Source organism: Tupaia chinensis, unplaced genomic scaffold, assembly GCF_000334495.1.
Source record: "Tupaia chinensis unplaced genomic scaffold, TupChi_1.0 Scaffold138390_1, whole genome shotgun sequence".
Lineage (NCBI taxonomy): Eukaryota > Metazoa > Chordata > Mammalia > Scandentia > Tupaiidae > Tupaia > Tupaia belangeri.
Genome location: NW_006198287.1, coordinates 137,758 through 163,392, shown reverse-complemented (window position 1 = coordinate 163,392; position 25,635 = coordinate 137,758). Strand labels below are relative to the sequence as shown.

At 40.7% G+C, this 25,635-nt stretch overlaps 1 protein-coding gene across 1 annotated transcript in view; it reads left to right on the top strand.

The window, feature by feature from the left end:
- Nucleotides 1–25,635, top strand: part of KIF13B (kinesin family member 13B) — a 194,240-nt gene that overhangs the window by 42,728 nt on the left and 125,877 nt on the right. The window contains exons 5-8 of the mRNA XM_014592710.2: nt 16,013–16,025; nt 19,997–20,057; nt 22,210–22,302; nt 24,817–24,997. Of these exons, the coding sequence (XP_014448196.1) occupies nt 16,013–16,025; nt 19,997–20,057; nt 22,210–22,302; nt 24,817–24,997 (348 nt within the window). The remainder of the gene's footprint in view (nt 1–16,012; nt 16,026–19,996; nt 20,058–22,209; nt 22,303–24,816; nt 24,998–25,635) is intronic.

The following is a 25,635-nucleotide window of genomic DNA, read 5'->3' as shown; positions in this document are numbered from 1 at the left end:
TGCGAATTGAGTGCACCCTTTAGCAAAAAAAAAAAAAAAACCTCTCCAAAGAAAAAAAGAAAAAAAATGTGTTAAAGGGCACACATGCTCATGAGAGAGAGAGGAAGCAAGCCATCAGGTCTGGGACTTGAACTGTGGTCAGCCATGTGGGAGTCCATTGCCTTTAACTACCACTCTACCTACTAGCTCCCTAGGATCCCATTTTAATAAATATCTTAAGGCTGCATATGTTTTTGCCAGTTACTTTGACACACATGTTATCTTTCACATTATTCAACTAGACCAGAACTGGAACCCTGTAAACTCTTGGGAACGTGATGTTTTCTTGGGGTCATTATTTGGGGACAGTAAGGATAGAAGTGATATTGGTTGTATTCAGGGTGCTTTCACTTGAAAAAAGGATCTGAGCACACTTCACTGGTGTCTTTGGACAATCGGTTTTTCCATCTTCAGGTTATTGCTGGAAACGTGGAAGCCTTCAGCTATCTCTAGGAGGATGGGTCTACAGGGACTGGCTGTGTGCTCTGGAAACGTACTTGCCATTCAAGTGATTTGGGAAATTACAAAAAGGAAAACCAAATGAGAATCTTGTGAGCTTTTACCAACTCATCTTAGGTATTTTAAATTCTTTGTCACTTCTTGTGCCTTACCCTCTGTCGTAATTACCTTTCCATTCATCCTTTATCCCTAGTAGTCTGACCACTGTTCCCACTGTTTCTTTGCTCTCAGAGGGTGGATCAGTGATCCTGCAAGTGGTAAACCTGGATGGATCCTTTTCTGCCCTAGCAGCTAGATCACGTAGTGGACTTCATGCCCAAAGCTTGTGCCACCTCCTGTTAAGTAGCTATCAGACAACAGAAGCATTTGCTGTCAGGCAGATATGCATCAGCTCTATCCTGCTCGGAGAGGGAGAGGCAGGAATTGCCTCACAGAGTCACAGAGGAGCCAGTCCAGGGAGAATAATTTTGGCAGCTCCGAGAATTGGTCTTTGAGAGCTAGAACTCCAGTCCCACTGTGTTGCCCTCTCGTTCTTCAGCTTTTATGACACGTGACCTGTGCCAGCCTGGATATACCACAGGCAGGAGGAGGTCATTTCCTGAGTTTCTAGGCTAGGCAGGTCGGGCAGCTGTGTGAGCTGCACAGAGCAGATGAGGTATGGCAGTGTCTGCATTGGGACTGGGGGACACAAGTGACGGGGGCTTTCTAGCTCTCCACTTGCCCACCCTTCCCACAGTGTTCCCCACTGTAGATACTGCTTTCCTCCTGAAGCTCTCAATTCCCCAGTGCCTCGCCACCTGGTTTCTTGCTCCCTTTGGCCATTCCTTTTCAGTCTCTTTTAAAGATGCCTTACTAGAGAAATAAAAAACAATTAAGTTAATATTCTTTTGATGTTTTTCATTTATATTCTGTCCTCAGTGGCTTTATTTTTTAACTAACATGTTAATGTCTGACTTTGCTACATCCCTAACTCCTTGAGGGCCAGGACTTGCCTTATTTTCCTGTGGAAATAAACTAAGACCACACAAATGAGAACAAGCAGAGGCTCTTTTTCCAGAATGTGGTGTACCAAGGGAGGGTTAGCCCTGTGACCTGGTGGTCAAGGGAGCTGGATCCCACACTGGCCCCACTGGTTTGAAAACATACTGGATGGCTGTTTGTACATGGCCAGAATCTTGACAGGATAGAGAACTGGAGAAGGGATTGCTTACTGACCGTGTCCTACTGGGGAGTGCTTTCTACCTCTCTCTCTGGTGAGTGCACCTCTGATGAAAAAAATTTATAGCAAGGAAGTCAACCATCATCACTTGCATTGGCAGAGATCCGAGGGCAGGCGTGGATATGGAGAAGCTTTACAGTGGAGAAAAGGAAGCCGTCGGTGTTCCGAGTGGAAGCGGCTGCATGAAGGCAGAAGCAGGCTAAATAAAAGCAAGTTGTCTTAGGTGATCTGTGTGGAGAACATATTTGGCTTTCTTTGGTCTGTTCTGAGTTGCAAGAAGGGGACAAAACACAGAGAGGCTAGGAGTCATTTTCCAAGGCCTGATTATTCTGGGATGACTGCTGCAGGGTTGCAGGGCAGAGTTCATTGTCACATATGGTCTGGCCATAGCCTGTCTCAAGTTGAACACTGGCCTAACAGTGGCCATCCTTCTTAGTGAATTCTCTCCAGAGTACTATTTCTTTCTTAAAAAAAAAAAAAGAATTATTTATTATCATAGTTACTAATTTTTAATTTGACCAGAGAGAGAGGGAGAGTGAGAAAGTAAACTGCCAGGTCCAGGACAGGAACCATGGTCTCGACCATGTCGAGTCCAGCTTTAACCACCATGCCACATGCCAGCCCTGAGAATACTATTTGTTAATCTTTTGTTGTAGACTCTTTGGAGACTCTGAAAACTATAGTTTCTGCCCAGAAAGAAATAATAGCAAGGATTCACAGATGCATGGATGCCTATCCCATAGCCTGAAGATCTTATTTCATTCATGCAAATTTCACAATTTTTTTCTGTTTTTGTTCCTACGATATAGCTATTTAAACATGAATTCTAGAATGTTGCCTCTTTCCCATACCAATCACCAATAAATGTTTAAGTAGCACCACTTTTACCCTATATCAAGTAGGTGCTCTGCTAGATAAGCTTATCATTTTATGATACTCACACCTAACCTCATAGAGCACCATAAAAGGTAAATCTTCTTGTCATTCCAATCAATTTTTACATTAACCTTTCTAAGATATTCTTATTTCCCTGTATCAAAAAAGAAAATTAATGAGAGATAATGGCTTAGAATCTTTTTCATGATAAGCTGCAAACACATCATTTTCTAGTAGTTTGAATGTCTGACTTTGCTACATCCCTAACTCCTTGAGGGCCAGGACTTGGCTTATTGTCCTGTCCTATGGTCCAGGGCTCTGCTCCTCAGTAAATGGCCCTAGGCTGAGAGCGTTCCTAGTTCCCATGTCCTTTATCTTTGGAGCGGTTGTAAGCCATCACTTCAGACCTCCCCAGGTAGGAACATTGTTATTTTTTGAGCCAACCTCATCTGTTCTGTACCTTAAATTACAGTCACCGAATAACCTGTAGGGACCCTGGCCTCTTCAATGGAGAAAAGCATCATTTTTGTTTTCCCTATCTCTGGAAGCATCTTTTGTTTAAAATATATTATAAATAATTGATAAATGGAATTCTGATCTCTGGACAAAAAAGTATGTCGAGGTATATATTGAAAATGTTTTTTGGATGAGTCAGGTCAGTGGGAGATGTACAGAGATGGGGGGAGAGTGTAAATCAGAAATCAACAGCCTAATAGTTTGGACAGGCTCATTATCTCCTGTTAAATTGTAACAAACATTATTGAGCATCTACCCTAGGAGGCATTAGGGAAAACAGAAATGAGCCCTGAGCACTGTCAGAGTTCACAGTCAAGGAGTAGGCTACACTTCCTTAGAAAAGAAGATGGAAGGAACTTGTAAGTTCCTACAAAGGGATTGAGAAGGTAACTTTTATTTTGAAGGACAAATAGAAAATCATTTGGCCAAAAAGCAAGAGAAGTACCCAGGTATCCTAAAGTACACAAGTCGCCAAGCCTTCAAGACCCACTGAGTCTTCACAGTGGTCCAAACCTGTGCAAAGCACCGGGATGTGGAGAGTGGTGGTTGGAGATGGAGGCAGGGGAGAGGTGATATGAAGGGTCTTCGGTGCTCAGGGGCTTGGATTTTATGTGGTTGAGCATAGGGAGCCCAGGAAGGTTTGAAGTGAATTATGATCTGCTCATTCTGTGATTCTGTGGTTGGTTAGACACCCATGGGTGGGGGAGGGAGGTGGGCAGAGAAGAGACTAGAGGCAGCTAGAGTGCAGTTGGAAGTTCTGCAGTGGACCCCAAGGGAGTGAAAAACAGGCTGGCATGGTGCCCACTGCTGGCCACCCTGCTGACTCCCTTATTTCGCTGGTTGCTGTGCAAATGTGACTGCAGTGTGGGTTCCTAACTACCCTGATTGAATCCAACCCCCCCCCTTTCCTGCTTTATTTTTCCCCTTAGCACTTATTGCATTACATATTCATTCATTTCTCCAATTGTAACAGAATTTGGAGCCAGGGCTATTGTCTGATTGTTCAGGGCAGTGTTCTCAGGACTCAGATTAGTGCCCAATCCAGTAAGCACTTAGTTTTTATTTGCTGGGTGAATTTTTAGTTTTTTTTTTTTTTTTTAAGTTGACGCTATAGGGCACATGTGTTCACTGGAGAGAGAAAAGGGCCGAAAATAAGAAATTGCTCCCCAGGAAGGATGGCCATGATGCAATCCCTTCTCCATTCTCTCAGGATTTTGGGCATGCACCTGGCATGATTTTCAAGCCTCTCTGTCCAGGGTTTGAACTGTGATCGGCCATGTGGGAGTCCATTGCCTTGTGGGAGTGCGTTGCCATTGAACTACGATTGGCCATGTGCCATCTGCTGCCCCTGCAGCAGGATGAATTTTTACTAGAAGGAAAAAGGGATACAGGACTGAGACATTCAAAGGAAGCTGTATCTCAGAAAAGAGACAAAGTGATCTTCAGTCAGTTAACCGAGCAGTTTATTTTATTCCCTTGTAAGTAGTGAAGTAGGTAGTTGGGTAATGTATGGAAATTGAATTTCCTCTAAAGGAAGCTAAGGAAGCCTTTGTTAAGCCATGGATTTGGGGAGTAATTTTAGTAATGAGCTAGAAAGTCAGTTTTTCTCAGCCCACTAGCCAACTTAAACCCCAAGATAACACTGCCTCATGAAACAAAATCACGACACTGAGAGTAGCTAACATTTATCAAGCCTGCACAAGCGTGTGTGGCAAGCTTTCACCTGTGCCTTTGTTTTTGCTTTGATGCCCTCAGGCTTTCCAATTTAAGTCTCAATTCTAGATCTTCACTACTTAGAGTGAAGACAATGGCTTTAGCTTTCATTTGATTTTGTGTCTGCTAATTCTAATGACTTTACTGCTTTGAGTCACATTTAAGTTTGGGATCACTTATTTAGGATCTGATAGCTAGTTTAGGATCATGTGTTGTAATTTTTTTAAGAGAGTTTTCTTTTTTCTTTTTTTTTTTTTTTGCTATAGGGTGCATGTACTCACCAGAGAGAGAGAGACAGACAGACAGACAGAAAGCAAGAAATCACCCCCCAGGGGGGATGGCCACGCTGCAATTCCTTCTTCTCCAGTCTCCTCTAGGGATTTTGGGCATGCATGCACACGTGCCCTTTGTGAGTTGTAAGCTACTGGGTCCAGGACTCAAACTGCGGTCAACTACGTGGGAGTCCAGCAACATATCTGTTACACCATCTGCTGGTCCCCATGTGTTGGAATTTTAAAGGTATTGTATTAAATAATGTGAGGGTGCAGAATCTGTCCTGATGCAATGGACATCTACATGGGATTCTTGGGAGCTGCATTTGATAATGTTCCCCTTATTGGTGTCAATTTGTGTTTTCTTCAAGTCTGAAGAGAAGAAAACTCCTTTTTGCTTTGTCTCTCAAGTGGCAAGACCTGGGGGGATACAGTTGGAGTTGAAATCTAGCTGTTTTTGCTATGGGGGAACTTAGGCTAACCTTTCTATATCATCTCAATTTTTGAGAGTATTTGAAAATCCAGATTGTCTCGTCTGTGCAGTGATTTTATTTTTAAAGTTGCTTTCTTTCATGAGAGAGAGAGAGAGATCACAGTCCCAAGGCTGTGATCTACCCGCAATCCTTGCTAATAGGGAACATGGGGGCCCACGTGCCTGGCATGCCTGGGGTTGTCCCTGGACAGGAACCTATTGCCCATCTTGCACCAGCTCCTGGCCCCACTTTTCTTTTTTCGCTTTCTTAGGCAGGATTTAGATTAGTGGCCAATACAGTAAATACTTAGTTTTCATTTGCTGGATGAATTTTTATTTTTATTTTTATTTTTTTTAGGTTTTTGCAATAGAGCACGTGTGGTCACCAGAGAGAGACAGTGACTATGTTGCAGTCCCCCTGCCTCAGTTTCCCGAGTAGCTGGGACTACCTAGGCCAGCTTTGTAGGGTGGGCCTGGAATGGAACCCAGGCCTTCCATATGGCTTCAGCCTGTTAAGTAGCAGTGTCCAGTGTGCAGTACCATGGCTGGACCAGATCCATATTTTCTGACACGAAATCTCATTTTTGACTTTTTAGCAAAACCATGAGGGCTGGATGAAAAGCATCTGTGGGCTCTCTGGGGTCTCTGGACTCTGAGCATGTGGCCTCTGTGTTGGAGACTGAGGAGAGAAAGAATGTAGGACAGGAAGGGGTTAATTTCATACTCACTGAGCACTCTCAAATAAATTCAGTCTAATCAAGAAGTCTATTTGTGTTAATTTAGTTGAAAACAGGAAAAATATAGATTCATTAAATTAGAAACTACAAGTACTAAGAGAAGTCAAAATTATAAGCTTTCTTTGCTTCGAGTTTATGAATATTTCAATAATCTACCTTAATCTCTGTATACATCTTGAAGTTATCTGAATTTATAATTATTCAAATGAATGTACTGCTCTGTTAACATGGGTCATGAAATATATTTTTCAATAAACATCACAAATTAATCAACATTTTTGGGCCACATTGAAACATAAAAACGTTTTTTTCATGGGGCCAACAGGTGGCATTGTGGTTAAGGCCCAGGCCTCCCACATGGCTGACTATGGTTTGAGTCCCAGACTCAGCAGCTTGAAAACACTTTAGGTGCACATGGGTGTGTGCCCAAAATCCTGGAGGAAAATGGAGATGGGATTGTAGTGTGACTCCCCACCCCGTGTGCGACCCCCCGTGTGTCTGCGGGGATGGGGGGAGGGGATGATTCTCACTTTTCTCTCATTGTCTCTGTCTCTCTTTGGCAAATGCACTTATCCTGTGACAAAAAAAACCCTAATCTTTTAAAAAAGTGCATGTGCATGTTTACACAGAGAGAGAAAGAGCGAAAGAGAGACAAGGGCACCCTCCACAGGATCTGGTCACACTGTGATCACCTTCCTCTAGTCCTCGAGCCCACTGGATCTTGGGTGCTTGTACGTGTGCCTGGCATATCTAAGGCGGACCAGGTTGGGGGTTTGCACTGCGGTTGCCACCGCTATGCCATGGAGCCAGCTGTAAACTTTCTTACAATGAAAGTGGATGGTGAATTAAAATTCATTCCACTGGTGTGTTGGTTTGACAGATGCAAAAAGGCAGGTGATTTGCAAGTGACTGATTTAATAGTGAATATATACTTTTGAATCATGAATATACTCTTTGAATCATGCTATCCCAGCATGTGAAATCACAGAGCTTGTGAGTGAGAGTTTTCATGTTTCTGCAGTCTTGCGATTGTGGAATGCACTCATTATGGTTCACTCACCATGTTCTTTGGGTGTCAGCCAGTTTAGTTTGTGTGGGTGGGAGATCCTAACTGAGGAGGGATGTCAAACTGTCTTTTTTCTTGATTTAAAGACATTTCTCCAAGATCTATATATCGGAGGTAGTGACCTGACCTCTGAGTGGGATTGCTAGGAGGGGTTGAACTACTCCTTCCAAACGATAGTTCATATTTTAGGGCCTCTTTCCCATTACCTTCTGGGATACTTGGCACCATCGTTTGGGATCTCCCGTTCTGTAGATGTGTTTTCTGTCTCATGTCATGTGTTTCAGTTACTTATCTTTCCTAGTTTTATTGGACATGGAATTTGTATTTGTTTCTTGTTTGCCTTATTGCTTTGGGATGATTTAGAGAAGAGAGTGGTGGTGAAGCTGATTTAGTTCTGCTAATAAAACTGTGATTGAGGGGGGACCAGCAGATGGCATATTGGCTATATTGCTGGACTCCCATATAGTCGACTGCGGTTTGAGTCCCGGACCTGGTGGCTTAAACTCTCACTGGGCATGTGTGCATGTGTGCCCAAGATCCCAAGAGGAGAATGGTGGAGAAGGGATTGCGACGTGGCCATCCCCTCTGGGGGGCTGGTGGTGGTGATTTCTGTCTCTCGCTTTCTGCCTCTCTGTCTCTCTCTGTCTTTCTGGGGATAGGGAACACGCCCTATAAGAAAAACCTCTCAGCAAAACAAAACAAAATAGAAAAACCAAAACTCCCACAAAACTGTGATTGAGAGTAAGAGAAGGGATGTTTAAAGAAGACATATCTAGGAAAGTAAGAATTAAATGAGAAGTGATTGATAAATAGGAGTAAGTCTCAAGCATTCAAGGCCGAAAGGAAATTGTGTATGAAAGCCCCAAGACTGGAAAGTGGATATGGTGGACCAGTTAGAAAAAGGCCGATGTGGATGAAAGAAAGATTCTCATTTGAAGTGTAGTTGGAGATGTAGGCAGGGGACCTGCCACCTAAAGAGCTTGAAAAATACTTGGTGGATAAGCAACAAGTTGGACACAGATAGGTGAAAGACACACTGTCCTTCTATGGTTCACTCACCATGTTCTTTGGGTGTCAGCCAGTTTAGTTTGTGTGGGTGGGAGATCCTAACTGAGGAGGGATGTCAAACTGTCTTTTTTCTTGATTTAAAGACATTTCTCCAAGATCTATATATCGGAGGTAGTGACCTGACCTCTGAGTGGGATTGCTAGGAGGGGTTGAACTACTCCTTCCAAACGATAGTTCATATTTTAGGGCCTCTTTCCCATTACCTTCTGGGATACTTGGCACCATCGTTTGGGATCTCCCGTTCTGTAGATGTGTTTTCTGTCTCATGTCATGTGTTTCAGTTACTTATCTTTCCTAGTTTTATTGGACATGGAATTTGTATTTGTTTCTTGTTTGCCTTATTGCTTTGGGATGATTTAGAGAAGAGAGTGGTGGTGAAGCTGATTTAGTTCTGCTAATAAAACTGTGATTGAGGGGGGACCAGCAGATGGCATATTGGCTATATTGCTGGACTCCCATATAGTCGACTGCGGTTTGAGTCCCGGACCTGGTGGCTTAAACTCTCACTGGGCATGTGTGCATGTGTGCCCAAGATCCCAAGAGGAGAATGGTGGAGAAGGGATTGCGACGTGGCCATCCCCTCTGGGGGGCTGGTGGTGGTGATTTCTGTCTCTCGCTTTCTGCCTCTCTGTCTCTCTCTGTCTTTCTGGGGATAGGGAACACGCCCTATAAGAAAAACCTCTCAGCAAAACAAAACAAAATAGAAAAACCAAAACTCCCACAAAACTGTGATTGAGAGTAAGAGAAGGGATGTTTAAAGAAGACATATCTAGGAAAGTAAGAATTAAATGAGAAGTGATTGATAAATAGGAGTAAGTCTCAAGCATTCAAGGCCGAAAGGAAATTGTGTATGAAAGCCCCAAGACTGGAAAGTGGATATGGTGGACCAGTTAGAAAAAGGCCGATGTGGATGAAAGAAAGATTCTCATTTGAAGTGTAGTTGGAGATGTAGGCAGGGGACCTGCCACCTAAAGAGCTTGAAAAATACTTGGTGGATAAGCAACAAGTTGGACACAGATAGGTGAAAGACACACTGTCCTTCAGAAGCTTGCAGTCTTGCTGAGATGACATATATATAAAACTTTGTGAGACAGGGACAGCAGGTGGCATGGTGGTAAAGGTATTGGATTTCACATGGCCAACTCTGTGGTTTGAGTCCCAGACCCAACAGCTTGAAAAACACTCTGGGTACATGTGCACACATGTCCAAAATCCTGAGAGAAGAATGAAGGAGAAAGGATTGCAGCGTGGCCATCCCATTGGGGAGAGTGATTTCTCATTTTCCTTTTCTCTTTCTCTCTCTCTCTTTGGTGAACACATATGCCCTCTAACAAATAACTTTTAAAAAAAGTTTATGAGACAAAGTGATAGGTTTCACATAAGTAGTAGAGATAGTTTAAGCTTATTGTAGGAAGTGGGGAAGGAAATTGATTTTCAGCTGGGGTTCCTACAGAAGGATTCTTGAGAAAGAAGTATTTGATCTGAGCTTTTCTCTCAAGGATAGCCTCGACATCTTCTCAGGGTGTCATGGGGCAGGTGGTGCTTGAACTGTAGTTTGGGTTACCTCTGATCCTCCAGTGTGCCGTGGGTGTCACTGATAGAAATGGTGAACGACTGAGTGCTTCATTGTTGAACGCTTAATGCTGATTTCTTGTAAATAAAGAGTTAGGTAATCCAGCCTTACCTCTCATTCCTTATGTAACATCCTCATCAGATGCTTCCTACTCTCTCCTTAGGTAATTCCATGGATGTGAAGCTGACTGTTTCTTTCTTTTTAAAAAAATTTATTTACCATTATCATTATTATTATTATTATTATTATTTAATTTACCACAGGGAATTGAGGCTCACCAGAGAGACAGGGTGGAGTGTTGGGAAGGGGAGGACTGAGTGAGAAAGCAAGCCACCAGATCCGGAACCCGAAATGCAGATGGAATAGTGAGTAGGGTCAGTTATTCTCATATTAAAGAGATGCCCACTTCTGGTATCTTACCAGTATTGAATGCATTGTTCCAAAGTGACCTAGAACAAGTCTGCCCCCTGACAGGTATAATCCCTTCCACTGTGAGGATGGGCACCCCTGTCTTCCCTTATCTTACCTGCTCTGGGCTGCATGTTTCCAGTTCTTTTATTCTTTCACTGTGAAGAGTTTTCAAGTCCCTCTTTCTCTTGAGTGCTGTTCTCCAAACATACTCTTATTTTATCAAGTTGCTGTTGAAATTTTTTCCTCCAAATTGAATGGAGTATTCTAGATGTTGAGGAAACAGCCAGTGGGACTTCCAATGATAATGTGTGCATCTCACAGAGAGTTGACGAGATGAGCAAGACGGAGACGTTTCCCCTGTGGGTCAGTCAGCTTTCTAAATTCTTAGGTTGGCTTCATTCCTGTGTGGAAAGCACACTGGGGGAAGGGTAACAAAGGGAAAAATAATGATCATCACACAGATTGTTATTTGGTTGCTGGTACTGCCAGCTGAGAAAGCAGCAATATCATTACGTAGTACAGCTGTGTTAGAATAAGCCCTTTGTGATGTGTACATCCCTTATATGGTTGGGGTGGGATCTTGTTAAACAAAGATTCCAAATATTTCTAATCATGAACATTCAGCAACTTCAATCTTGAACATTAAAATATGTGATTTAAAATACCAAGAGGTAGTCAGATTTAGTATTTGATTTTGGTAGTTGACAGCAATAGTTGATTTATAACTCATCATTCTGCTAACATTGTTTTAATGCCTACACATACGTGATACTGTGTAGCTTATTTTGGGACCCACTATCATTTTTATTTATTAATTTTTAGAAGTTTATTATTTCTTCCAGGAGTGAGAGATACACAGAGAGAGAGCACTTCCAAGAAAATCTTGACCCATAATCTCTCCCAGCCTAAGCTGGCCCCAGATCATGGGCATATGGGTGCCCTGTGTACTCAGGGAGGTCTCCAGATGTGAACCTAGAACTCTGCTACATGAGTAAGTCTCACAGGTTGGCATTTGACTGCCACGCCCCTGCCTGGCTCCCAAGTGTCGTGATCAGAAGTATTAATAAAAATTTCCAAAGATCATTAACTTGTATAAAATGATAAGTACCTTTCTTCATATTTTGGCAGTCTACAGGTTAGGACTATAATTTGACTTATTTTTGTGGTGTGATTTATTATTACTATTTTAAAGTTTTTGCCCTAGCACACTTGTGCCCACTGGAGGCGACAGAGAGAGAGAGGGAAAGTGAGAAATCACCCCCTAGGTGGGATGACCATGCCACAGTCCTTTCTCCACCATTCTCCTCCTTGATTTTGGCATGTGTATGTACACATCCAGCACGATTTTCAAGCCACCAGGTTCAGGATTTGAACCTCAGTTGGCTATGTGGAGTTCAATGCCTTAACCACCATGCCACTACGCCATCTGTTGGCCCCTGTTATTACTTTTTAAAAAAAAATCAGAGGGCACATCAAAGATCCACAGTAACTGGCTCGTCCCCATTTGAGAGACTGTAATTGTTGCAGGCAGGAATCACAGCTGGATGCCAGATGTCAGGTGTGTCAGTGTGCTGAGGATATTTACTTGGTCTTGAAGTCTGTTCCCCCATGATGCTTGTTAATTACAGAGGGAAAGATGGTCATGTGACCTGGGGAAACCTGCTAGCTACAGCCTTAACCAAGTGATCAGAATGAACCTGACATAATGATACATGGACATCATTGGCCTCCTGGTAAGATGTACTGGGAAGGGCATGGCGTTACTTCTGCCCTGTGTTTGCTGAGATGCACAAGCTGAATTTAGTCACAAGAAAGCACGAGGCAAGCCCAGATTGAGAGACACTGTGCAAAGTATGTGGCTAGTACTCTTCAATTGTCAAGCTCACCAGAGACAAACTGTCCCAGATTGGAGAAGATGTGACAATTACATGCAACACGTGATCCTGGGCCAGAAAAAGGACATTAGTGGAGGCAGTTGGCAAATTTGGGTAAGGAAGGCTGTAGATTATTTAATACTGTGTCCATGGATAGTTTCCTAGGTTTGATCATGTGGCCGTGGTTAAGATACTAACATTTGAGAAAGCCTGGCAAACGATATACAGAAATTTTTTTGTACTATTTTTGGATCTTTTTGTAAGTCCCAAAGTATTTCACAATGAAGTTAAGCAACAACAACAACAAAAATAATTCAACTCAGCTGAGAAAGTAAGGTTTCGGTGCTTGTGCTTTGTGACATCTCTTTTGATTGGTCAGCTGATTTTCTTTGCTTTCTGAATCCCCAAGGGATCTGGATCCCTGAGGTTTCTAAATAAGGTATCTTGGGATGAGTGAGACATGGCTGTATTGAATTACAGCTACACTTTGAAGAGGTTTTTGTTTAATTAATTAATTTACTTATTTATTTTTGTACAGAGCTGTAATTACATCTTTGGGTATCCCATGGCTGTCCAGGTTATTTGAGCTTTGCTTTTGTAGCCACCAGAATCTGTAGCTGGAAACTTAGCACTGTAATTAATTTGCTGGTTCATTTCTGTTTTTATTATGATGTTAAATTCAGGTTAGTCCCGTGGATTCTTCTGCTGTGTGTCATGTATTATTGAATTTCACATTTGTCATTTGTCTCTTAAGAAGAGCTGATTTATTGTATAAAATATGTTTTTTAAACTTGAAATAGCCTAAATACCTTCTTTTTCTATCAGAACAGACAATCTGGAGATTTTAATAAATACAATGAATCATAAACATACGCTGACATAAGCTCCGAATGGTAACCTCTTGTCGAGCAATAATTAGGATGGAGGAAATGAATACATTGGGAAATGTTTCTGTTAGCAGGAGCACTTGTTAATGTGTGACTCATAGATTCTTAAGTGCAGGCTGTTTTGACTAGTGTGGGAGAGCGAAAGTACGTGGACTTGGGAGTCAGAAGACCTAGTTTTGAATCTCAGATCTGTGACTGCCTATTAGTATGGGTTGGACATGTCATTTGCCTTTTCTGACGTTACGTTTTCCCCTCTGTCATACTGGAGTTGTAGTAGCATCTTGCCCAGCTATTGTGAGAACAGAATGAGGGACGCAGTGCACCTGCCTCACAGAGGCATTCATACGTGCTGGTTCTCCTCTTACCTTCAGCCAGGTTTATAACTAAGCTTTGCCCAGTTGGTAAGAATCTGCTGTGCTGATAAAGACCTATGAACAGATGATAATATATATCAGTATTATTACCAGGAACTTTTTCCATTTCTCTTACTCCAGAGAGAAATGACTTTCTTGGATATGTTAGTCTCATTGGACATTATTTCACCACACTCACTGGACTTTCCATGGCATTTTAGTGTTCTCTTCTGAAATCACTTGGTAATAATAAATATTAAATTTCATTTTGTCTATTTGTTTTTATTTATAAGCCTGAGGGTGCATGTGCCCACCAAAGAGAGGCAGAGAGAGAAAGGGAGAGTGAGAAGGCACCCTCCAATGGGGCATGGTTGTACCACAGTCACTTCTCCATCTCTCCATCCTGTCAGGATGTGGGGCAGGCACACACAGGCATCCAACATGTTTTACAAGCCACCGGGGTTGGGGCTGGAATCAAATAGTCAACTATGTGGGACCTGGACATCTTAGCCACCTGACCAATATTGGGACTTGTTCAATTTTTAAAAATTATTTATTTAATTTATTATTGTTATTTTAAAAGAATTACTTAATTTTATTTGTTCATTTATTTTTAATTTGACTAGAGAGAGACAGAGAGAGAAAGAGGGAAGGAAAGTGAAAAAGCAAGTCACCAGGTCTGGGACTTGAACCACAATCAGCCATGTGGGAGTCCAGCCTTCTAACTACCACATCACCTGCTGGCCCGTATTATTATTTCTTAAAAATTTGTAGTAGGGCATGTGCGCTCACCAGAGAGAGACAAACACAGAGAAAGAGAGAGAGAAAGAGAAAGTGTGAAAGCAAGCTGCCAGATCCAGGACCCAAACCCAGTCAGCCATGTGGGAGTTCAATGTTTTAACCACTGTGCTACCTGCTGGCCCAGAATCGGCTCAAATTTAAATTTCTTTGGAAGAAAATCTTGAGATAAATAGACAAGAAGATGTACAATTAGAGGGAATCATTTTCTTGTATGGTTTCTTTTCAAGTTTCAGGCTGGAGTTAGAGTTTTGAGCCTCTGGTAAAGACCAGTGATTATTGTTCCTATTTATAATAACTTCAGTTCCAAAACTACTTTTTTTTCATTCTTAAATTGTCTGATTTTGATAAGGATCTGTGATATATAAGTAAACATCATTATTTGGGTGAATTATACACTAAAATGTCTGGGGTTAAGGGGGCATGTCTGCAGTTTACTCTCACATGGTTCATAAAAAATTATGTGTGTGTCTTGTGTGTATTTTTGCACAGTACAGAGGGAGAGGGAAGTGGTCCTGGAGGTGTTAGCAATTGGGGATTTGGGTGAAGGGCTTGCAGGAGGTCTTCATACTTCTCCCAGCTTTTCTCTAAGTTTGAGGCTCTCTCACCATTATATTGGATATACACACTGCAGTTTCAGAGGGAGGGAGGGAGGTGTTTAGAAGTGTCTGACTGATGTAGAGAAGTAAGGAGGGAGTAATTCAGTAAGTAATAATTTACTGGCAAGAAATGAGTTTTTTTTAATTTAACCATTTTTTTCTTAGCCAGAACAGAATTTGTGTGTGTGTGTGTGTGTGTGTGTGTGTGTGTAGAAGGGCCCAAGTAGATAAGAGAATACGTTGCCGCTTATCAAAACAGAAAAGATTACTTGGGGGTCCAGCAGGTGGTGGCATGGTGGTTAAAGCGCTGGAATTCCCACATGGGCTACCGTGGTTCGAGTCCTGGACTTGGTGGCTTACTTTCTAACTCTCCCTCTCTTTCTCTTGCAAAACTCGTGTGAAATAAATAAATAAATAAATAAATTCCTTTTTTATTTTAAAGAAAAGACTAGTTGGAAATGAAATCAGATGAAAAGTAAAAGATTTTAAAGATACATATTTAGGGGCCAGCAGGTGGCATGGTGGTTAAGGCTCTGGATTCCCACACGACTGGCTGCAGTTTGAGTCCCAGGTCTGGCAACTTGAAAATCGTGGTGCTTGTGTGTGTGTACCCAAAATCCGGAGAGGAGAGCGGAGGAGAAGGGATTGCGATGTGACCATCCCTCTTGGAGGGGTTGTTTCTCACTGTTTTTCTGTCTCTCTTGGGTGAGCACACATGCCCTTATGGCAAAAACCTAAATAAACAAGCAAGTGTTATTTATAATACATATGTAAGGATAAGCAAAATACATAAAGACTTTTGAAATTATCCAGTGCTCAGTCTTTCTTTCATGAGAGGCACAAGTTAGTTTTCTAGAATTGGCATCCTAGCCTACTAGTTAATAGATATTAATTTATCCTCAAAATTATTCTTGATTTCAAAGGTAACACTTTATATTCTTGCTACAACTTTATATAATGTTTGTTATTATTTTACCCTTCAAAAAGAGTCTTCTAAAATAAATTCCTTTTTAAAAAACTTTCTCTGTTTTTTTTTTTTTTTTTTTCATGACAATGATGACATCTCTTCTGGAAACTCAGGGGACAGCCAAAGGTAAGAGATGTAGTTTATTATCTAATGCTTATTAAGACCTTATGTGCATATTTTGAAGTATTGGAAGTTTTAAATTTTTTTTCCATAGATGAGATGAAACTACGTTTTCTTTGTTACTTTTATAAAAAGAATGCAAGTCATCAGTCTGTTCACAAGTCCAAAGCTGTTTATTGGCATAGGAGAGACTGGAGGTTTATGGAAAAGCTGTATTTGCACTTCAACCAGTTCTGACCAGTCTCTTAGCAACTACAACACAGATTCCTTTTGTGCCATAGATTGGCTCAAAACTGGTAGTTCCAAACTGTGGTCAAAACCACACAAGGCCAACTCATCCTCCCTACTCCCCAGACAGCTGGGAACACATTCCCAGGCCAGTAGAAACCTACCCTGGCCCATAGCTTCCTCCAGGGAATGTGCTTTGATCTTACATTTGAGCCCAGAGTCTAAAGAAACTTTTGTGGAGAGGGTCAGTTTCTTTATTTTTTAGGGAGTTTATTGGTGTTCTGAAGTCGTACAAGGACTGTATTTTTTATTTGACCATTCTCCGAAGTTACTTAGAACTTTCTGGAAATTCAGATTCTTATCTATATTCTTGGGGTTTTGTTTTTGTTTTAGAGTCAGTGGTTGAATTGTAATTCTATTCTCTGTTTTTGCTGCTAAAATATGTGTACACATGGCTGTTTGGGAGTCTGAATGACTTTTCAAAAAGAGTTGAATATGCTCTGATTTCTTTATTGAAACATGAGGGGACTTAAAAGAGTTCGTGGAGAATTAAGATACGAGTTTGTTTTGTTACAAAAATGTAATTTGCAAGAAGTTTCTGCAAAGCTTTTTTAGAGTACACATTTCCAGGAAGTTTTTGAAGATCATGCTTTTTTAAAACTTCAGCTTTTCTGTGAAGAAGGTACTGGCTTATTATTGTTTTCTTATTTCTCTGTTGGAGCTGAAGCTGGAAATTGCAGTAAAGATGACTGTTAAAACTATTCATGTGAATTTAAAGGAATGATGTTTCTTTGAAAAGAAAAGGGCTTGTCTTTTTTTATGAAATATTTGGCTCAAGATACTTATAATAGTTTTCAAAATTCCTAAAGCTCGAAGCCCGTTCAGCATTGTTAGATGAGAACTAAGTGTTTAGTAGTCCTCAACTTTGTGCCTGGCTGTGGCATTTTCATATAATTGGAGAACCACAATAGTCTAGTGGTGCAGAGCATGGACTTTGGTTGAACTGTGGCTGAAGTGCTGTGTTCAAATCCCAGTTCCCCCATCTACTAACTGCAAGGATCAGCTTCCTTTGAACGGTGTCTAGCTCATAGTCTTAGCTAGTGTTATGTTTACTTTTGAGATGATGTCTTTTTAAAAAATTATTTAATTTTATTTATTCATTTACTTTAATTTGACCAGAGAGAGACACATGAGGGGAGGGGGAGAGAGAGATAAAGAAAGAAAGAAAGTAAGTGAGAAAGCAAGCCACCAGATCTGGGACTTGAACTGTGATTGGTCATGTGGGAGTGTCCAGTACCTTAACCACCACACCACCTGCTGGTCCCATTTTGAGATAACTTCTTAGGGATAGCTTCTCTACTAAAACTGGAACTAAAATGCTATTGTTAAAGAAATCTCTAGAAGAAAGACAAGGAATAAAACCCAATAATAATGAAGAAGGAAGCACCATATAGAACCTGATTTTTGACAGGCCTTGCATGTGATGCAGTGGTGCACACCGTTCCTGATACTGGAGGCACATGGAAGGTCAGGAATTCTTGGGTTGACACATACACACAGGCACATGGGCCTGTGATCTTGGCTGGCTTAGAAGGATAGGGGAGAATTGCAATGTGAGACCCTGTTAAAGGGGTTCTTCGGTGTCTCTGTCTCCATATATATAAGAAAGATCTTTTAAAAGAACCTGATCTTTGATAAATATACACATATGGTGATGGCATGGTAGCTTAGGCACTATGTGGAGGGAGCTTGATCCCACATGGCCAACTGCATGTCTGTCCTATATACTATTATTATTATTATAGATGATAGAGGAAAAAAGAAACAGTTTTGTAAACCATAAAACAAACACTTTTAGGCTGACTCCATAGCCTGGTGGTTAAGACAGCTGGATTCCAAATGGTCAATGCTGCAGTTCAAGTTCTGGATCCAGCTGCTTGAGAAACACACCAGGTGCATGTGTGTGTATGCCCTAAATCCTGATCGGATTGAGAAATGGAAGAGAAGGAATTATAGCATGACCATTCCCCTTCTGGGGATGCTTTCTCCTTCTCCCTCCCTGTCTCTCTCTGCCCCTGGTCAGTACACACACCCTTTGATAAAAATGAAAAAAAAAAAAAAAGCCAAACAAAAAAGAAACACTCCTAACTAAGATGTGCTTACAAATTAACTTATGAAGGCACAGAAGAAAAATGTCATTAGGAAGTATAGAAACAAATTTCAGAAGTGAGAAACTGAGATGAATTTTAAAAGAATTGCACTCAAAATCTTTAAAGAGACTAAGTAATAAGACATGAACAACTATATATAAAACCTTTAGAAATCTGAAAGATGAAAGATATATTCATTGGGAAAAAGCTTTTAAAAGATCCCAAAAGGACTATGTGCATATTTTAGAAAGTAGTGATAAGGCCAAAGATCAAAACAGAAATCATCTGTAATGTCGCACCAAATAGCATTTATATGTGTGTATATGTATGCCTTTCATGAGTGAGAGAGATACAGAGAAGACACAACCCCAACGGGGTCTTGGGACTGTGATCCATCCCTGACCTCAACCAGCCCCAGATCATGGGCATGCACATGCCTGGTGTATTCGGAATTGTCTCTAATTGTGAATCTGGAACTCTCCCATGTGCGTCAGCCTTGCAAAGTGTTGGCATTTTACCACTAAGCAACAACCTGCCCCCACCCCTGCCAAGTAGCATTTTTAAATGTATATTCTTCTTACTCTTTATGCATATTGATATTTTTGTACAGATATCATGACTTTCATTAATGTGTACATTTCCTTGTCAGTAAGTCTTCCTGAAATCTGTGTAGTATTCCACAAAGGTGTGTTATAATTTATTTAAACAAGCTGCTATTGGAACCAGCTGATGGCATAATGGTTACATCGTTAGACTCCCATGTAGTCACTACTGTGGCTTAAATCCTGGACCTGGCAGCTTAAAACCCAAGCAGATTGTGCATGCATTGGTTCCCAAAATCCTGAGAGGAGAATGGAGAAGGAATTGCAGCGTAGCCATCCCCCCTGGGGGATGATTTCTCACTTTGTCTCTCTGGTGAGCACATGTGCCCTATAGGCTGCTATTTTGTAGCTATTTTCAATATCCTGAAGTGATTATCTTTAATGTTTATTTTAAGAAATATTTTTTTCCTCTGACTATAAAAGTGAGAATGTGGAACAACATAAAGAATGAAACGAAGATTGATAACTCACCATGCAAATGTTAACTTTATATAGTTATGTACCCATAGGGACATTTTGGCCAATTACAGATTTCAAATACAGTAGTGCTCCCATAAAGTGTATGGTACAAGCTACCATATATTTGGGTGTGTAGTAGGCCATATACCATTGTAAGTACACTGTGATATTTGTGCAACGGCAAAATCATCTAACAGCATGTTTTCAAAGTGTGTCCCTATAGTTAAGTGACACATGATTGTATATATAAACTGTGCGTGCATTTGTGTGTATAATAGCTATTACATTATACATGTTGTTTCGTAACCTTTTTTTTTTTTCACTTAATGTTGCAAATGGTTTTCCATGTAAGATTTAGATCTATGTCACCTATAGGGTGATTTGTTGTCATTGTATGATTGTATTATATAAATAACTAGTCCCTGTTGTATGAGAAAAAAATTCATTATCTTGAACAAGTCTGTCAATACTGTGACATTATTACAACATTATGAGCAATGTTAGGATTTTGGTCACTGTTTTGTTCATTTTTCAACAGGTGTTTGCTTATGATCATTGTTTCTGGTCTATGGATGAATCTGTCAAAGAAAAGTATGCAGGTAATAGAGTACACCATCCTATCAACTGCTGATAGTTTATCAAGACTGTCTGGGGCTGGCTCTGTTGCCTGGTGGTCAAGGCAATGGTATTCTACCATGTTGTTTTAATCTCAGCCCTGGTGACTTGCAAAACACACCAGATGACTGTGCCTGTGTGCCAAAAATCCTACCTGGATGGAGAAATAGAGGAGACAGAATTGCAGTGTGACCATACCCATTGGAGAATGTGTTCTCTCTTTCTCTTTCTTTTTCTTTGATGAGCACATGCATCCTTTTATAAAATTACAAAAAAAAAAAAGGTGTTTAAAATTTTTCCCCCATACATAGTCATAATATATATATTTTTTTAAGTTTAAAATCTATGCAGATGGGTCAGCAGATGGCATGATGGCTAAGACTCAGATTTACCACGTGGTCGATTGTGATTCAAGTCCCAGATCTGGTGGCTTGAAAATCATGCTGGATATGTGTGTACATGCCCAAAATCCTAGAGGAGACTGGAGGAGAAGAGATTGTGGCATGGCCATCCTCCATTGAGGGTGATTTCTCAACTATTCCTCTCTTTGTCTTTCTCCAGTGAACACATGTGCCCTATGGCAAAAAAACCCCTAAAAACAAAAACTAAACTAAAAAGACTACTTTCTCCAGTGTTTGGCTATTTTACATCGACTAGAAAAATGGAGATTCATGATGTGTGTTTCTTAGTATGAGATGATAAAAATTAAATGAAGAGAGTTCACAGTATAATTTATCATACACACATACATATACACCCCCCAAGTCTTACACGGAACCAGGAGAACACCGTTGCCATCGAGAGTCCCTGGGCTATCTGTGGCGTGGTCCAGACTCCCTGGGTATCTATGATGTGGTTATAGTTCCTCAGATGTCTGATACGGTGTAGAGGCAGTGTGTGGTGCAGTGACAGAAATGTGCTGGCCAGGAGAAAAGGAGCCTGGACTGGAATCTGAGCTCACTTCATCACCTCTGTGATTTTCACAGCTTCCATTTTCTCTCTCCACAAAAGTGGAGAAGAATATACCATATTCTTTCTGAAATTTCATTCTGCTCTGGTAGTCAATTATTTTCTTTTTAACTAATGCCTATCTCTACTCCCAGTTCATCATGAGTTTAGGACGACAGTGTGAGCCTTTTATGTCCTTTATTCCTAACTGCTCATGCCACCTGAGTCTAAGCAACCTCTTTTAAGTATTGAGCATCATATTGACTTTGTTATGAGAAAGAATTCTGGCATGGCTGTTTCAGAAGGTAAACCTCATTTAATCTGACTTTCTCAGTGATGACTTGAAGGGTCACCCCAGTACCAGAAGTATGATAAATGAACTGGTAAGTTAGGTTGGAAGTGAGGCATGAAGGCATGCCATTGTCTGAACAAAACAGCATTCAGTTCCTCCTTCTTTTATATGAGACCCAGCAAGGTTAGATGACTTGTAAGGTTCACAGTATTTACTATTTACATCCATGATTGAAAGCTAAAGGAAATTTTCAGGGTTTTGCTCCCTGTCAAATTGGTCTGTATTACAGATCCTGTAATAAGAAATGATCCTTGAGGAAAAGGAGAGTGGGGATTAGTATATAGGATTGTCCTGAATGCTGGTACCTGAGTAGAGGCATTAACTTAGTGGTAGTAGTAAGATTGCTATACACCTAGATCCCAAGTGTACATTGTGAGTATTTATAACCATTAATTATAAAATTAATAGTTCATTGGCTGTCTGCATTGTAGGGGATTCTTGGTACTAAGAATTTATTTAAGTGTGTATTATAGGAAATTTTTTACTGATTTTTCCCTCATGTACTAGTAGAAATAACCTGGGGATCAGCAGGTGATATGGAGGTTAAGGTGCTGGACTCCCACATGGCCAGATGTGGTTTGAGTCCCAGAGCTGGAGGCTTGCTTTCTTACTCTCTCTCCATTTCTGGTCAAATAAAGAAATAATAATAAAAATTAAACAAATAATTCTTTTAAAAATTACCTCTGGAAGCATTCATCAAATTAAAAAATCTTCTTTGGAGATAAACTGGCTAGCTGATTGTACATTTTTGAGATTTTTATTAGGTGTTTGTGTTTTTGAATTGTTCATATTTTGACTTAAAACATCCTTTTTCCCCATTTTCTTCTCCTTTTCAGGACAAGATGATGTTTTCAAGTGCCTTGGGGAGAATATCCTTCAGAATGCTTTTGATGGCTACAATGCATGTATCTTTGCCTATGGACAGACTGGTAATGTTCAATAACATGAAATCACATGAGCGAATATCTTTGAATAAGTGGGAATGTATTACTACAACCATGTTTTCTGAGTAATATATTGCTGATTTATTCTTTGGTACGATTTTCCTTTTCAGAAAGTACTACAGACTAGGTACATTTTAAATGTGTGTAATACAGTTAACATTAGGGGACCAGTGAGAGGTGGGGTGGTTGAGGTGGCTGGATCCCACATGGATGACTGCATGCTTCAAGTCCTTCCTGGTTTGAAAAACATGACGGGCAGGATCAGTAAATGGCATAATGGTTACATTGCTGGACTTCAACATAGTTGACCGCAGTTTAAGTTACAGACCTGGCAGCTTAAAACTCACATGGGGCATGTTCACACCAGGCACGTGTGCATATGTGCCCAAAATCCTGAGAGGAGAATGGAGAAAGGGTTGTGGTATGGCCATCTCCCCGAGGGGTGATTTCTCGCTTTCTGTCTCTCTCTGTCTCTCCAGTGAGCGCATGTGCCCTACAGCAAAAAAATCTCTCTCTCTCTCAAAAAACAAACAAACAAACAAAAAAGCATGATGGGCACGTGTGCGTACATGCTCAAAATCCCAAAAGGAAGGTGGAGGAGAAGGGATTGCGGCATGGCCATCTCCCTGGAGGGGGTGGGGTTCCACTTTCCCTTTCTCTCTATCTCACTCTGGCCAGTGTATGTGTCCTATGGCAAACTTAAAAAAAAAATAGGATTAGAATCCTTTTTCTTTACAGATCTCACAAGTCACTGGGAAGAGTTTGTTTGTTTGTTTGTTTGTTTAATGCATTGTATAGTGATGACTATTAAATATATCACCACCCTGCATATCTATCGTGCTTTTTTGTTTGTTTGTTCAGTTTGAGGGACTTAATAATAGCGAAAACACCAAAAACAACATGCTTGTTATTATCTTACCAGTTATAATTGATAGGTGGTTTTTTGCATTTGTACCTCTGTGGTCAAGGAAAGAAACTCTATTTAAAGAAAACTGGTTACTTATATTTTATTTTTAGTTTTTTTTCTAGATAGAACTTGTGCTTTCGGGAGAAAGAGAGAGAGACAGAAAGTAAGAAATCACCTGCTGGGGGGATGGCCATGCTGCATTTCCTTGTCCTCCATTCTCCGCTTTGGATTTTGGGCATGCATGAACACACACCCAGTGTGATCAAGCTGCCGGTCTGGAGCTTGAACTGTGTTCAGCTATGTGGGAGTCCAGCGCCTCAACCACCACGCCACCTGCTGGCCTGGGAACTGGTTACATTTATAAGAGCATATTGAGACCAGCAGTTGGCATAACGGCTATGTCACGGGACTCCCATGTAGTCGATCGTGGCTCAAGTCCCGGACCTAGTGACTTAAACTCACACCGGGCACTTGTGTGTGCATGCTCAAGATCCCAAGAGGAGAATGGAGGAGAAGGGATTGCGGCGTGGCTATCCTCCCTGGGGAGTGATTTCTCACTTTCTGTCTCTCTGTCTCTCTATGTCTTTCTGGCATGTGCACGCACCCTATAGCAAAAACCTCTCAGAAAAATAAAAGAGGATGTCATATAAGATTGTCCACTTGGGAACTGTTCTCTACAGAAAAACATTTCAAGAAACATTATACATAGCAGTTTAAAGAGCCAAAACCCAGGAGCTAGGCTGTGCTAGCTCTAGTCCTGCTCCTGTCATCTGGGACGTGTTGGCACATTTCTTAACCCCACTGCCCCTCGGTTTCCTATCTGTAAAGTATTGATCATTACAGACCTTTCTGTAGGGCCTTCATAATGAGTTAACTGGGTGCAAACTTTAGAAAAGGCCATACGTGTAGGAAGTGGTGCCTTAGTTTAGGCATTACGATACGATACAGGGTCAAGTGGCAAAAGCAGCAACTACAGGTTACAAAGCATATTTACAGAGTCACAGTGCTAGAGAAGGAAAGAATTGTATTTTAGTGTCAGTGGTTACTGTTTTTGAAGGATAGGCCTCTGGGAATTTATTTATTTTTCTATTTGACTATGTTTCCAAACTTTTCTTTGAATGCAGAAGTATTTCTCCTACAATGGAGAAAAAAAATTATATTAGGAAAAGTTTATTCTTTAGTTTCCACACTGTTGCCAAAGGGTAGTAAATTAATTTGCTCAGGGCCTACTGAGATGAACCATACTTTTTTGGGATATGATTTGTGTTGGGGAGCAGGTACAGCATTGATCAAATTAATCTTCCCAGATTATTTTAGAAAACTTCAAACCTCACCATTGTTCAGTTGTCTTAGGTATATTTTTAAGTATGAAGATGATTCAAGCAAGTTTTTTTTTTCATTCTAAAATTCATTTACTTTTGAATTTTACATAAGCAGTAGGAATGCATTTGTACTTACTATTGTTTTGGGTAGATTACTTATGGTATTGGGCATTTGCTAAGTGCTAATAATTTATTATGAGCAGTGGAAAGATGTTTAGGTGATTAACTTTCTCAAAGAGACATTAATTACTCTGATTTTCACTCTTTTAGGGTCTGGGAAATCTTATACCATGATGGGCACAGCTGACCAACCTGGCTTGATCCCAAGACTTTGCAGTGGACTCTTTGAACGCACTCAGAAAGAAGAAAACGAAGAGCAGAGTTTTAAAGTAGAAGTATCCTACATGGAAATTTATAACGAGAAAGTTCGAGACCTTCTTGATCCCAAAGGGTAAAAGACTTTAAGACTGTAGTGTTATAGCATTATGGACTAAAATGGATTTACTAAATTGCGTAAGTGAAATTTTTATATTGAACCATAGTAGAGGATCGTCTAGTTACTATCTCCGTGATTTATGTTTCCTTACGCTGAGTAGCTTTTGCAGGCAATCGTGGGCTCTTGAACTTAGGGCTGGGGTGAGAGAAGAGTTTAGGGACAGAAAAGAGTGGCCAAGCAGGTGTGCATTTGTGTCATACCGCCTTCCTCAGACTCATCCAGAGCCACCAACAAATACGGCGCAGTGACAGTCATTTAGCATCATCATAGCTTGGAGCCTTAAAAAGTTTGTTTTGTTTTTGAGCCAAGAAGTTTCCATTGGTATTCAGCTGTTCAAAGGCTGTGAAGTAAGGGAGAGGCATAATCAGAGATATGAAACCTGGTCTTTATGATAGTTTTGAAGATTCTCAGGAAAATAAAGTGCCCATGATTTCATGGCACAGATTTTGAAAGACAAGAGGCTCTAAGCATTAGATGGCCTGCAGAAATGTTATGACTCTATAGCCACATTTGTACTTAATGAGTAAGGTTGGAGCTAGTGGGAGAAATCTGTTTATTATATAGCTCGTAGCAGTTCAGATTTTTTTCTTTTA